Here is a 14,436-nt window from a genome sequence, read left to right as displayed (position 1 = left end):
AGACAAGGTGCTGCTGGCATCGATGGGAGCTGAGGAGACTCAGCATTTTACAGTCCATATCCTAAATAAGCAATGCCAAACAAATCTCTAGAGTAACCTCAGTAACCTCAGTAGATTTACACCACGGTTGTTTTTGGCCCTTGGACTGGAGCTCATCCTGGAAATGAGGTGCACTAAAATGCAGGAGAAATAGACTCAATTTCCAAAAAGGATTAAAATGCTACTTTAGTGAACAATATCACTGTTTTGAAGAAAATCAAAGACAATTGTTGCTAAGCCTTCCTGGACACAAAGGGCACATTATTATCTGAATGTGAGGTAAATAGAGGAAATGTTTTATTGTTAGAAGTGGTATATCCATATCAAATAAGCAAGGTATCAATTTCATGGCCCAGATGAGAGACTATGGTTTCATAAAGAAGTTGATGCCACCACTTTCCCTAGAATCAAAAATCCTGGGTTTCTTCAGAGTTGCTTGGGCCCAGAACTGACCAAAAAAACTTATCTCATTGAAGTAAATCCATTTTAACAGTGAAAAAAAGCAAGTCAGAGCAAGAGTGTGACTTCAAATGCACAAGAACCTCAATGGCTTCTTTTCTCTGCTCATGCTGAAAGTCTGTTTTCTGCACCACAAGATAACCAATGGTGTTGCCTACAGTTGAACTTTCCAATTAACTATTTTAATATCTCAAAAGATCAAAACTAATAATGACTCTGTTTACACCACGTACATATGGAGATGGTGATATTTTATTACTTCAGTCTCTTCATACTGCTGCTGTAGTTTCTATGTTCCAGAAATCAGACTGGCAGGAATGCACATCAAGTTTTTTGTTGAAACAGACAGCCCCTTATTTCTCTCAGTTGAGGAAGGAGCACTACCAACCAACCAGTCTAAACTTCATCCACAGAACTCCTGGCAGTCAGCTCAGTTAGATGTAAAACAAGACTTGCCTTTCTAGTTCTAATACTTCAGCCTTCAACATTCACAGAAACCAGAAAGCCACAAAACCTCTGTTTGTGTGAGAGCAGAACTGATAAAGATCCAGACTTTGAAATGTTGAGAGTCTGTGTAGTAAAGTAGTTACACTGCACATACACTGCACTCATTGGTTTCAGGATTTCAAGGCTACCAAGTCTAATGAGCATGATTTCCTCCTGAGCAACCAACTATTTTGCCTCTGCAAAACACCAGTTTTCCTTTAGGATGTGGGCAAATTAATAGAAGAAATTACTCTCAACACCACAGAAATTCTTTTATCTAGATTAGGCAAGCCTTTGTGTTTTAATTGGGAAGAGTATCACAAAGGAGACCTTAGCATAAGCTATAAAATCAGGTCTCCCAGAATTAATAAAAAATTCCTAATTCTCAGCACTTAAAAATGCATTAATAGTTCCAACAGCTTGTGCCTGACCTCATTTTTCCCTGTTGGTACAAACAAAGCTTTTGTTGCTATCACCAGCGCCCACAACTATTGCAGACTCACTGAGAGCAGGGCTCTGATTTGTTGCACTTCAGCAACTGGATGAGCCAGACCCATCTGGACCAAAACTCAGACAGAGCCAGCACCACTCTCAGCATTCCTGCTGAGGACACACGTAACGTAGGAAGCTGTTCTGCAGGCACACTGCTACTTACATAACACAGGACTCTAATGTCACAAACTGTATTGGCAGCTTTTGATACAGAATTATCTATGTTAACCCAAGATACCTGCCTGTTATACTGATCAGTTATCCCAACCCAGTCCCATTGTTCAACATGTAAAAATCTTTCCATCCTCAACTAGTTCCATACTCTAGAACTATCCTTTGAAACATCTACCTCTAGCCATCTGTCACTTCATAGCTAAACCTGTCATCTGATAATTACTTATTAAGGTTTTTCTATCTCAACTTTATCACCAGTTTAAACACAGATTTGGTCAAGCTTCAGACTAGGCAATGAAAATATTGTTCAGCCTATTACTCAAAGGAATAATCAGCTTCTCTGATGACATAGTCATGACCAGAAAGACTGCAAGAAACATTAAGTTTAAATAAGCCCCAAAAATGTAAATGGACAATATATAAGCCCTAGAGCAAGCCCAAATGGTCTCACTTGTGCAGATCCCAAGTTAACCTACTGTATCTTACAGGAAGGGATTTCAGATACACTCAGCAACCATATTCTGACCAGAACTTCACATACTGTGTATATTTTGGTTGCTGTCCTCAATGTCTGAAGTGATACCTGATTTTTCAGACTCATAAAAATATATATATGAGGTAAAGCAATGGGGAACTTGAAGTCTTCAGTAATGTCAAAAGATTCCATTACGTACTCACAACATTTGGCAATGCATGGGGGTTTCTTTTTTGTTGTTCATTTGGGGGTGTGGGGATTGAAATAATAGTCTCAGAAAGAACACTCAGTCTCAATACATTGCTTTCAAAATAACAGGTCAGGAAACACAACATTAGCTTGCTATAGAGAAACTTACTTGATTCTTCCAGAATGTGTTTTCTAAAAATTACCTTGAATTCCTGAGTTTCATCCCTCAAAACACAAAATGAAACTTTAAAGCATGCTGATAGTTTTAAAAAAGCCCTGGAGAACCCAAGGACAGTTATGTGAAACAAGCTTTCCCTTTGAGAAAAAAAAATTAAAATTCTGATTTGGTAAAAGATACCTAACAGCACAGCTCCAAAGCATGTAACTTGATTCTTCATTTTTCTTTCAAAAAAAAATTGTTTAGTCTGATGTGCAATAATAATAGACATTTGGCTTGTTCAGCTGTGGGCTCTGTTGAAGTTATACACTTACTCGTGTTGTGCTTTCATACAATGATAACAAAGAGAAATGAGGCTAGCACAGAAATTTGAAGGGCTGCCCATCAAGCAGCCACAAAGACAGAGGAATGTCCTGAGAAGTTGAGAAAGGTTTTTTCATTGATTTCACAGGTTTCTACCCAAGTTCACTGAGGAACTCAACATCATCAGCCAGGTGGAGAAAGAGGAGAGGAAGAAGTGCACCCAAACATAGGGGCTGAAAATGCTCCCACCCAGATGAGGGCTACCAGGAACTTTACTGCCTAACTTTACTGCTCCTTAAAGCACTGGTCATACTTTCCTGGAGGGGTACAGATACCGGGTACAACTAATTTGTAAAGTCTTCTGGTCACTTTGAAACTGACTGGTAAATGTAGGAAAATGTTTCATTTCATTTTTGATGAAGCAAGGGACACAGAAGCAAACAAGAAAAACTACAGTATGAGTCCTTATACCCAATTATTTTGCATACCTCAAAATTCATGCCTGATAAACCTCTCTGAGAAAACTATAAGGAGGAAAAAATTAAGGCAACCAAGGATGATGTAAATTACCTCACTGACAAAGGCATTACCTGGGAAAAGGAATATATTTGCACTACCTTTATTACAGGCACTTCTTCCATCTAGAGAAAAGTGTTTCTACCTCAACAGTGGGCTTTACCACCAAAACTCTAGAGGATTTGGTTTCAGTACATAGAGAGAGGAAGGAAAAAAGTTTTCTATGTAGATAATCCCTAGCTCCCAAAGTTCAGTTCTACAGGGCTTTTAGTATTTCCCTGGAGGAAACAATCTATTCCACAGACATTATTATTTTGGTGTTTAAACACAAAAGCTTCATCACACAACAAACTGCAGAGTTTCAAAGCAATGCAAACACTGTTCACTCAGCATGACAGCAAAGAGTTGACATATATTACAGTCAATTTAATTATAACATTGCCTGCAATGGTGACTAGCATGCAAAACTTACATAAGATATTCTGTGTTATCTCATAGAGATCTTTTTTGGCTGGAAAGATGAAAATGGAAAACATCAATGACTCTCTATCCATACTCCTTCAAACAAGACTTTCTAACAAACAAAAATAAAATACATACAACAAAGAGGAACAAATAATATTAATTTAAAAAGACAGAACTGTGTTGCCAAGTTGTGCAACAAAAGTATTACTTGCATTTTAGTTCAATACCTCTAGTGGATTTTCGTTCCATTTATAGAGTCAGAGAACAGAAAGCTGTTTGTTGTACATGGGTATCTGGAGTTTTTGAATTGGTTCAAGAGATTGGTTCACCAGATTTAATATAACTTGTTCTTATTAAGCCAGCATGAAAAAAATGTAGAAAAAGTAGTGAAGCTAGCTGATAACTCGGAAGCTTGTGGAAAGACATACCTGATAAATCAGCACAGCACCAATTTTTGCAATCAGGTCATGCACCATTGTTTATTAGACACTGACCCCACCTACATAACACCATATAAATTCACATATAACATTTACCTCTCCCTTAGAAGCTGATATTTCAGAGCCAAACACAGATATTACACAAAAAGTGTAAACATCAAGTTCCTTCTTCCCAAGTCATATTTTGCTTAGTTTTTAAGATGTCTTGTACAAGACCACTCAGTGCCTAATTCCAGGAACAGTTTATAGAAAACTTATTTAATGTGTGTTAAATATTACTGATATTATAGTAAAGCCAGACTGGGGATTAAGCTAGCTCTGTAAACAGAGCAGATAATTCTAATGTCTACCAGAAAGCATACAATGTGTTATTTTTCATGACAAATTGCTAATAATAAATGGATCATCCACAACAAATTAAAAGATAGTATACAACATACCAGAAAAAAAATTTAGAAAGTCTGACTTCCAGGCAGCTTAAGAGAAAGAGGAAAAAAAGAAACCTAACACTGCACCTGGCTTATTACAGGGCAATTGATGCTGCAATCCTTTGAACCTACTGATGACAGGAATAATTTTTTTAAAAAGTCAAATAAGCAAAAATGCAAAAAACAAAGAAGACATTAAGACAAATGTCTAAGAGAAAAGAGTGTCTCTTTTTCCCATATATCATTAATTTTTCATTCTGAAATCTAAGAATAAAACATCTTAAACTTTAAGGTATTTAGATATCCTCAGGGTTTCAGTGGGTAATGAATCAACTATTTTTCAATGTCTTCCTGCCGAGAGTAGATGATCTATGATGCTTCCTGAGTAAGGACTGCAAAATGCCAAACAAATCCAGCAAACAAACACAAAAAGCGGAATCAGTACTCAGCAGAACCAAGTTGCCAGGCCATTACAGTCTTTGGGAACACGTGGTTTTTTACTCTTTCACTACTACAAAGGATCATCATAGACAAACCTCAAAGAATACATCCCTTAGAAGCAACCTCGGAGTCTTTCTGGACAGAAAATTCTGCTTTAGTATGTACAGTTGGCTAACTGCAGGTTTAGGGGGCCCAGTACCAGTGGTAGTGCTGGAAGACAGTCATTCTTTTTGCTTGAGAAAGCAATTCATTGGAAGGAGCAGGACTTCTAAATCATAGAAGTCACCAAACACAAATGGAGCTACTCTGCTCAGGGGACTCCTGATGACAAAATAGATTCCTTAGAAACTGCACTCGAACAAAGGTCTTACCAAACAGAAAGTTTTAACAAAAGCCAGCACTTGCACAGGGTGAATGTGCCCACAGCACAGATGTCTTGGAGCAGTTTCACTGCCAAAGGACACAGCCAAATGCAAAAAAGCAGCTTTTTCTCATTTGTGCTTGCAAACACAGGATTCTGTGGGCATAGTTGGCATTCAGGCACTTTATAAGACCGACTCTTCAAAATGTTTTGTACTGTTTCTTTCTAAACTTAGTCCACTATGGCATTTTAAAATGTGAAAGCAAAATAAATTCTATTTGGGAAAAAGGCTGTCTTAACTTCTCATTGGTGCCCAAAGTCCCAACAAAAAAACAAACACACAAAGATCTAAATTTTTGCAAGCCATTGTTACTTCATTACAATTTTCATTAAAATGGAAACAGTTTAACCATAAAAGAGTTAGTCTGCTAGAGTCCCTAAAACAAATATACATTTGCATCTGAAATGGCACAATTTATCCTGAAGAAGCCCATTGCAAAAGACAAATATCAAACACTGCTGAACATCCACACACAGATTTGCATCATAGGGGGGTTTTCTACCATTACTTTGAAACCTCGAAAATTTTAGAGATACTGTTCTAAATAGTCCATTACTATAGCCCAAAGAATAAACAATAGGAAAGGGAATAGGAGAGAAAAGAAGTAAAATGAAGGGCTAGCTTGACCTTATCCAGCACTGGCTGAAGGCCAGCTAGCAATGTGGTTACACAGACAAGAGCACAAAAAGACTACATAATATACTACTCAAGAAATTATAGGATGCAATTGCACCGAATACCAAATAAACCCTCTTTATAAGGGGGAAGTGCAGAGAGAGATGGAGAGAGTGTACTGGATATCACCCACTGGTTCACCTTTCTGGTTATGGCCATTGCCAGTGGGCAGTTCCTGACTCACCACACAGGTGGCTCATGCAATGTGGCCTCTTCCAGATGCTGAAGCAAGTCTGGCCAGCTTAAATAGCAAGTCCTACAGCAGCATTAACACTCTCACTGCTGGGCTCCCAAGTAACATATACTTAAGTGCCTGTATTTACTGGGAATCAATGAGAGAGCTGCCATGCCTGAGATCCGGTGATTTCTTTCCTTCTCATGGCAAATATGTATGAAGCCAGATGAAGGACAACAGTCTTTTTGTTCAAAGATATGCATTCTAGCTTAATCCATCTCTCCTTGTTATTTAAGTGGAGCTGGGGCTTTTTAAAACCAATCTTGGAGTCATTTTGCCAGTAGCATTCCAATAGGAGTCATGGTTTCAACATCATCTGAATAGTTATCTTGACTCTTGAATTCATGTCTTCTTACCTGATAACATATTATCTGTTTTTATTGAAGGAAACTTCAAAGTCATTTCATGTTTGTGCCTGTGAATCATCAGATGATCCTCTGTTGGAAAACGCTGTCAGGCAAACACAGAAAAAGAGAGAGGAAGAGAGAAAAAAAAAGAAAAAAAAGAAGAATTTAATTCTCTAATAAACTTTTGGCATTGGACAGAATTTCAAAAATGAGAGAGTGAAAGAAATTTATCCAGCTAGAAATGTGTCCAAATGGCACAGGAAACAGAATATTTGAAAATACAAGTGAGTATGAGTAACAAATAGCTGTACTCGATTTAGAAACACATTTGTTGCTGTGCTCTCTGGGAAGACAAACTGTAAGGTGTCATGCAACTGCTTGAAAAAAATTACTGTCCAAGTTTTAAATTCTAAGGGTCTCAGACACCCACTCCAGCTACCACAGCCTCACAAGTCACCACGTGCCTGAGGATCTGTGATAACCGCTGTTCTCTGTGCTCTTAGCCCACGGCAAACGCTAAGTAATGAGGCAAATCTTAAATCACTTTACTGGATTTTTCTGCTTTTGTGTCTTTCTGCAACATATATCTGCTGAACAGCTATAAAAATAACCAAATAAGCCAGCTTTTCTCTACCCAAAAGTATTCAGGCAAAACACATCTTTAATTTGGAAGTATCTGATACTTTGACTTGATTTGAAGTGGCAATGAAATGGTGCACGGTTTTATAGCAACTAGTTATGACCCTTTATGATACTAAATCAAATTCTTCTCCTTTGTCAAGCAGAGAAGGGGAAGAGATGTTTTTTGTAAGAAACTAATCAGTGTACAAAGTTTGTTTTACAATCTGATTACAGACTTCTACAAGAAATAGCTTATTTTGAACAAAACAAAGAAGAGACAAGTTTGAATAAACACTCGAGCACTAGTACATTTGGGCTCAAAACAGCAGAGTGATTCTGTGCACTTTCCTTCACCAGAATGTGCATACACAGACCTTTGCAACTGAGATGGTTTCAACTGTGTTATTTCAGGACTATCAAAAGCCAAAAGTTGTATCACCAAGGCTTGAGAAGAAAAAAAAAAATAATTAAAAGCAGCTTTTTAAAGCAACAGGTACACAGGAGAAAAAAAATGGCAAAAACACAGCTAAAGGGACCTATAGCTTTCAACACAGTATACTCTTGGCTAAGTGACTGTGCTCATGGCTATAGCATAAATAATTGCCATATGTTACACCTTCTGAGAATCTCTCTAAGCCCATAGACAAAGCAGCATAAATAATGGAATCAAATTCTCTGGGAAAAAAAAAAAAAACCAAACAAACCAACAAAACAAAACAAAATGGAAAAAAAAAAGAAAGAAAAAAGAAAAACAAACCACACCACGCAAACCAAAACAAAAACACTGAAAAAGAAAGAAACCCCAAAGACCTTTTCCTCACTGTGTAATACTGGTTTGCTGCTTACTCATCTGGAAGAAATGCAGCACTAGGAATTTCTGTTAAGAACAAAGGGAATATCTGAGAAAGGCTTTGCTCAATGAAATTGTGAAGGGGGGGATAAAACCCCACATCTATTTCTCTTGGAAATAGATTTTTCTTCATGGATACCATGCTCTCTCTCCATGATGAAATCAGCCAGCTTAAACAGGGCAGGGGTCAACAGAGGAGAAACTGTTCCTCCAGCCCAGACTTCTCTGTCTTTTTTCTAAGTCTACTTTCTTCCTTGTGCAGAAGGTCAACTCCATCAGACCTCAGCACACATCTGCATGGGCCAAGAGAGAAGCCAGACCCCAGCCAGCTTAGCTGGACAGCAACTCTGCATTACACACTTATGTCAAGTCCTCATTTACAACAAACAGAGGTCGTGTTGGAAAATGGGAAGTTAAATGTTTTTTAAGATGGAAGTCATGCCTACATTGTTCATCTTTCCAATGTAACAGCATGCCACCAAACTTGCTCTCTGAATACCTGAAAGAGCTTCTCTGGATCGGCTTCTCCTCCACTGAGGAAACTAATTAAGAATTGACATGAAAACACTCAAGTCCACTGATTTCAGTGGAATTTAGTTTCATCAAAAAGGTAAATAAATAGTGACAATTAAATGCAGATACTTTTATTCTACCTCTGTGACAGAATGGTGAAAGTTTAACTCTGCATGTGGAAATCTAAAGGGGCATACTCTCAGCCTGAAGGATAATCCAAAAGATGCCCACTGCCTCCCATAGAAAAACTTCCACTTAGTGAAACAGCAAAGCCACTCAGCCAGTTGTTAACTGGACTGAAGGCTTCCACCTCTCCTTATGTCAGCTCTTGGCAAAATCAACACCTACACTTCATTAGCAGACACCCATCCCTCTGCCAGAAGACCCTGAAGACTTGTAAATATATTAGCCAGCTGAAAATTCCCAATGTACACTTGAAACAGGGAAAAGATTCACTAATTAAGAGAGGAGGACTCTGAGACATGGGTATGCTATATCACTTGACATAGATGCACACAGAAAGCCTGTGGCAAGAGCCCAAAAGATGCCCTTGGCTGAAGATTTTACTCACAAACTCTCATTTCTGAAAAACAGTAGGGTCAGAAGTGCCACATGTGGAACTTCCTTCATCACTGCATGTGGGGGAACATCCCTCATCACTGCAAAATCACTGAAAAAACCACACAAACCTCATTTCAAATCTCAGCAGGTAAAATCCTTGTCACTTCAGGTTTTTTTAAGAGCATAAAATATCTTATGCTACAGGTCAGGTTTTGGCCTCGGAGACACATGGCAGAGCACCAGTCAACAGGACAGGAATCCCAAATGCACATTCTAGGGCAAAAATTATCTACGGGCTGCATTTTCCACAGCAAATAATTAGTAGGAAGACATCTTAAAGATTAAAAATAAATAAATACATAAATAAATAAAGATCAGTTAATAAGATATCATTGTATTTGAGTGTTTAAAATGGAAAAAAAAAACTAGGAGGGTTACCATCTCCAACAGCAACATAATCTATTCCATCATACATCTCAGCAGAAGACAGATCAATGTGTCCTGCCTAGTGTGTCCTCTCTTGTTAGTCCCTACAGAAAACTGCAATACATGGCTTGAAACATTAGGCTTTGGGATGAGAAAAGGCACAGAAGCAGCTTGAGGAGCACTTGTACCAACTCCCTTTTGACTGGCTGTTGTATTTGCTTGAAATAGTTTGTAATAATATCTTGTGGGAAAGGAGAGAATTCAGGGGAAGCAGGTCTTAAAAAAACACACAAAAAACCCTTGACACACATATTATTATTAGACGTGTGTTAATATATCAGGAGGCATTATACAAGCCAGAGCTAGTGCTGAGGACTCAATTAATACCACCGCTGACTCCACTCACCTGTGAGCAGCCTGGGGCACTGCAGACAAAAGGCCTCTCCTGCTCCAAGTTCATCTTTGATTCCTCATAAATCTACATGTTAAAAGGTGGAGGGGGAAAGAAAGGGAACCTATGAATATACACGTTCTAAACTTCACACATGCATGCAACATACAGAAATCGCAGTTTGTGCTTTAACTTCAAACTCTGCAAACAGATCAGAACAAAGTTTTCATACTCAGAGTACTAAGCAGGCTCCCTACAGTCTAAGTTCTTACTGCTCCATCCTGAGCAACAATTTACTTTTAAGAAGGAAAAAAAATTTTCAGCTTTCATAGCATAAATCTGCCTCAGAAAATAGCATATGTTCAGTGTTTTTATTAGATAACATGTCTTCTCAGAAATACCTTGAATTAAAGGTTTTTACCTTTCCTCCTTCAGTTCCTGCTGAACAACATTAAAACCAGACGTTTAGGTTACTTCTGAGAAAGAGCCCACTTTTTGAAGTTCTGCATCCATACTGTCTGATATTAATAACTTAAATACATTACATACATGCTCTCTATACACACAAGGTAACTGTGCATCCCCATCCTTTAAAAGGTCAACTAGAGCCTCAGGAGCTTCAGCAGTGAAGTTTTGTCTAAAACTGCATTTCCCCATAGCAGTTCCAGTTGTGTAACCTTGAACTACACCCTAGGGGAAAGCTCCCAAGTCTTAAATAAAGGCAAAGGATGAAATATTCACCTTCAGAATGCAGTTATGCAGCTGAATTTGAGTCAATATTAGGGCAGTGTCCCTCAGCAGAAAAAAAAAATAGTAAAATTCTAGGGAGTAAAATAAGTAAGTTTTTGGGGTTTTTTTCGGAAATGTTTTCAGCCTGTTGGAACAACCATTTTTTTACCAGCTAGAATGTAGTGGCTGACCCATCTTAAAGCAGATGACTTATGTTTAGAGATTCCCTGAAATCCCTTAAAACTCAGCCTCACCACAGCTTCTCTTAGGAAAATATCTGGGTTGCGTTTGGGTAATTTTGTCATGAACCAAAGAGAAATATCTTGGTGGAGAAGCAGAATTTGATTTTAAAACTACAAAAATCTGCAGAAGGACAGGTGGCAAAGTTGCTCAAACCCACCTATTTTTTTTCAAACTATAGTTCATTGCTTCCTACCATCAGGAGTATCTTTAGCATGCTTACAGTTGACAGTGTAATTCACCTGTACATCATCCAGACCCGTACTTGCAGCAATTATTTTCACTGGATGATAACGTTTTCTTTTTAATTAAACTTCATTCTGGTGGACAACATTAGCCTGACAGTATATTTTCCTAATTGTGATATAAAAAACTCCACATTGCCTGACTCCACTGACTTAGAAAAGCAGAATCCAAAAGTGGAGGATTTTTACTTTCATTTGCCCTTCAACCTCCACACGGACACTACTCCCAAAAGCTGAAAATAAGCATCAACTGACCTTCCTGATATGGGCATCTCTGCCAACATCTGGCCTGGGACAAGTGATTTATAATACAATCAGGTGTCAAGAAAGACCCTAACTCAGGCATAACTTATGTATCCACACAGGGCTAGAACTGAAATAACTAAAATTGTACCTAATTTACTCCTTTAAGATTATTCATATCCTGTTTTGATTTAACTTACAGCTATGTTAAACTGAAATAGGATACTCATAATCAGAAATTAAAGAGTATATTCGCATACTAAAATAACTAAAGGTGTTAAATTACTTCTAATTTCAGTTATTTCAGTTCCAGACTGTGCATAGACAAGCTCTTCAGAGATGAAGCCATAAAAATACTCTGAATTACACTTTCCTGTCTGACAGAAACATGCAGCAGAGAGACAACTGACTAGAAAAACAAATCCCCTCAGAAAACAAAATCAAAACATCCAGCTAAGTTAGATTTTTAAATCCACCTCTATTTATGGGATGTGACCCCAGGCATATTGCCTTTCCTAAAGACAACTTTTTCCTTTACACAGAAAGAAGAAGAAGAAGAAGAAAAAAGCTATGCATGGATAATGAGAGGCTTTATTTAATATCTCAGTTGCTCCTGCAACTGAAGCACTGCCAAAGATTTTTGTTGCCCCTTTTTCTCCTCCTCAGGGGACAGTGACAACAGCATTTTCAATAGCAAAACAACAGATGAGACTCAGTTAAAGAAAACAAGATAGTTACAATTCTTGGTCCCAAGTGTCCAAGTGAATTTCAAAACATTACCAGGAATTATTCAGAGTTTGATTTCTTATTGAGTATTGCAAGTATAAAACTTCCCTCCTCACCCTGAGCTTGACCTTTAGTCCCTGAATCCATTGGTGCATGCTCTGAGAACAATTAAATGATTCTCAAGGTTATATAGGTAGATAAGCATGGACTAAGTACCAAAATAACATCCTGAATGCAGGGATCAGCTCCAGGAAAACGACTATAAGAAAACATGGATTTGGTGTTTACTCTCAGTAACTGGAAAGGAATCAGATTCAACATCAAATTTTTTCCCCAAATGTATAAGTAATTGCTTGTTTCCATGAGAATCATTCTTTGCAGACACTAAACATAAAGCAAGTAATATTCCAGAATGGCTGTATCACCTGCACTCCAAGGTGCTGTCTAGCAGAACTTGACCCATATAACATGTTATCAGGTAGAACAGCGCCCTCAAGACAAATTCCACTGTGCAGAATTGGTGTTTATATGTGATGCAATCACAGCAGCTGAGACTGTGGCACCACTGACTCTCTTACAACACTAAATGAGTGAAAGAAGCTGCCTGATGCCTACACTTCATGCAAGTGTCTGGTGCTTGGTTATCACATGGCAGTAATTCCAGCATTATGCTCGAATGTTGACCAGAAACAAGCAGCTGAAAGTCTGGGCTGTGAGTGTGAACCTCCTGCATGCCTCATCCCACTGAACTCCACAAAATCTGCAGATGCACCAGCAGCACCTGGCCTCACCCCAGGTGTGCAGCAGGATGGGGGTCTCTCAGCAACAGAGGGATTGTGGCTGTGCACAGCACAGCTTGCATGGCACCCTTCTCAGGATGCAAGCAGCATCTCCCATCCTTCAGCTCAGCTGCACAAGCTTCTGACACACGCTTCTCTTCACATGTCTCACTAGTGTTGCTGGGCCACACAATCCACGTCTTCTTTTTCCATACTGTGTGCAGGTGAAGGAAGGAAATAACACAACCAATGGCAGCATTTCGATTTCACCTAATAAAAATATATCACAGCAGCCTTTCCATCTAAATTAGGGTGCTTATTAGCCTTTAGGATCTTAAAAATTCAAGTTACATTTGTGCAACTCTTGTAATACCTACAAATAACTGCTGCAATTAATGCACATGAAGAATATCAGACAAATCTATGATGACTGTAAAGTTAAAAAATTGCACCAGTCTGAATTTTTTGCTTCTGTTATCAATAGCTTAATTTATTGCAACTTTGTGACCTTTTTGAAGAAACAAATCAAGAATTATAAATAAAAGCAAAGGCTATTATTGATATGTCAGCATTAGTTCTGATATTATTAACAATAGCCATGAGTGTATAATCCAGCAGAAAAGAGGGCTGAATTTTAATAGACATGTTAACAACATCTGTCAGCATTTATTGCCCTATTGTGACCACGTAAAGAGCCTTATTGGCAGAATGTGTAAGTGAGGAAATCTGCTATGCTGTTGTAGCCTGCCATTCTCCTGAAATATCACTCTGCTCGGGAGAAGTTAAGGTATTCTAATTATAAAAGGAAATAAATAAAAATAAAAGAGAAAGACTTCTCCAAGCCATGTCACGTGGCAGAGAAACAAGTAAGTTCTGCATTAAGCCAAGATTTTCTTCTACTCCTTGATTTTTGCAAAAGAGTCTTCTAAAATATTTTTATCATAATTAATAAAACTGAAGCCCACACTGAGGAATGCAAGAACATAACAAAGAAACAAAAGCAAACAGAAGAAACAAAACTCTCAGAACATAGCAACAAACTACATCTCCTCTCAGCAGCATCCAGAGGGAAGTACCCCATGTCCTCAGGCTCCTCAAGGAGATTTTGCAGAGCCCCAGGATAATCTTTTCTGAACCAGAAAAACTGTTCTTACATCTAAGACCAAGAAAGCATGCTCCTTTCTCTCTCTCTCTCCCCCTTTTTAAACTCAGCAGTAATCTTTCTGCCATACTGGTAAAAACATCAAGCAGGCTTGTTTCCTGTTTCAATGTTATTCTTGAAGTGGGCTGCAGTAAGAATCTGATTTTCATTGGGCTATTATTATTTGCAGCTGTGTGACCTTTTTAA

The 14,436-nt window shown here is 38.3% G+C and overlaps 1 protein-coding gene across 1 annotated transcript in view; it reads right to left on the bottom strand.

Moving 5' to 3' along the window:
* Window positions 1-10,207, bottom strand: part of CREB5 (cAMP responsive element binding protein 5) — a gene marked incomplete at its 3' end in the record, with an annotated part of 207,744 nt that extends 197,537 nt beyond the window's left edge. Inside the window, exons 1-2 of the mRNA XM_083866145.1 lie at window positions 10,142-10,207; window positions 6,774-6,867 (exon numbers count right to left, since the gene is read on the bottom strand). Of these exons, the coding sequence (XP_083722271.1) occupies window positions 6,774-6,867; window positions 10,142-10,195 (148 nt within the window). The 5' untranslated portion in view covers window positions 10,196-10,207. The remainder of the gene's footprint in view (window positions 1-6,773; window positions 6,868-10,141) is intronic.
* Between the last annotated feature and the right edge of the window lie 4,229 nt (window positions 10,208-14,436).

The sequence above is a fragment of the Zosterops lateralis genome (genome assembly GCF_965231275.1).
Source record: "Zosterops lateralis genome assembly, chromosome: 1".
Lineage (NCBI taxonomy): Eukaryota > Metazoa > Chordata > Aves > Passeriformes > Zosteropidae > Zosterops > Zosterops lateralis.
The sequence above is the reverse complement of the archived record's forward strand: the minus strand, read 5'-3'. Positions and strand labels throughout refer to the sequence as shown.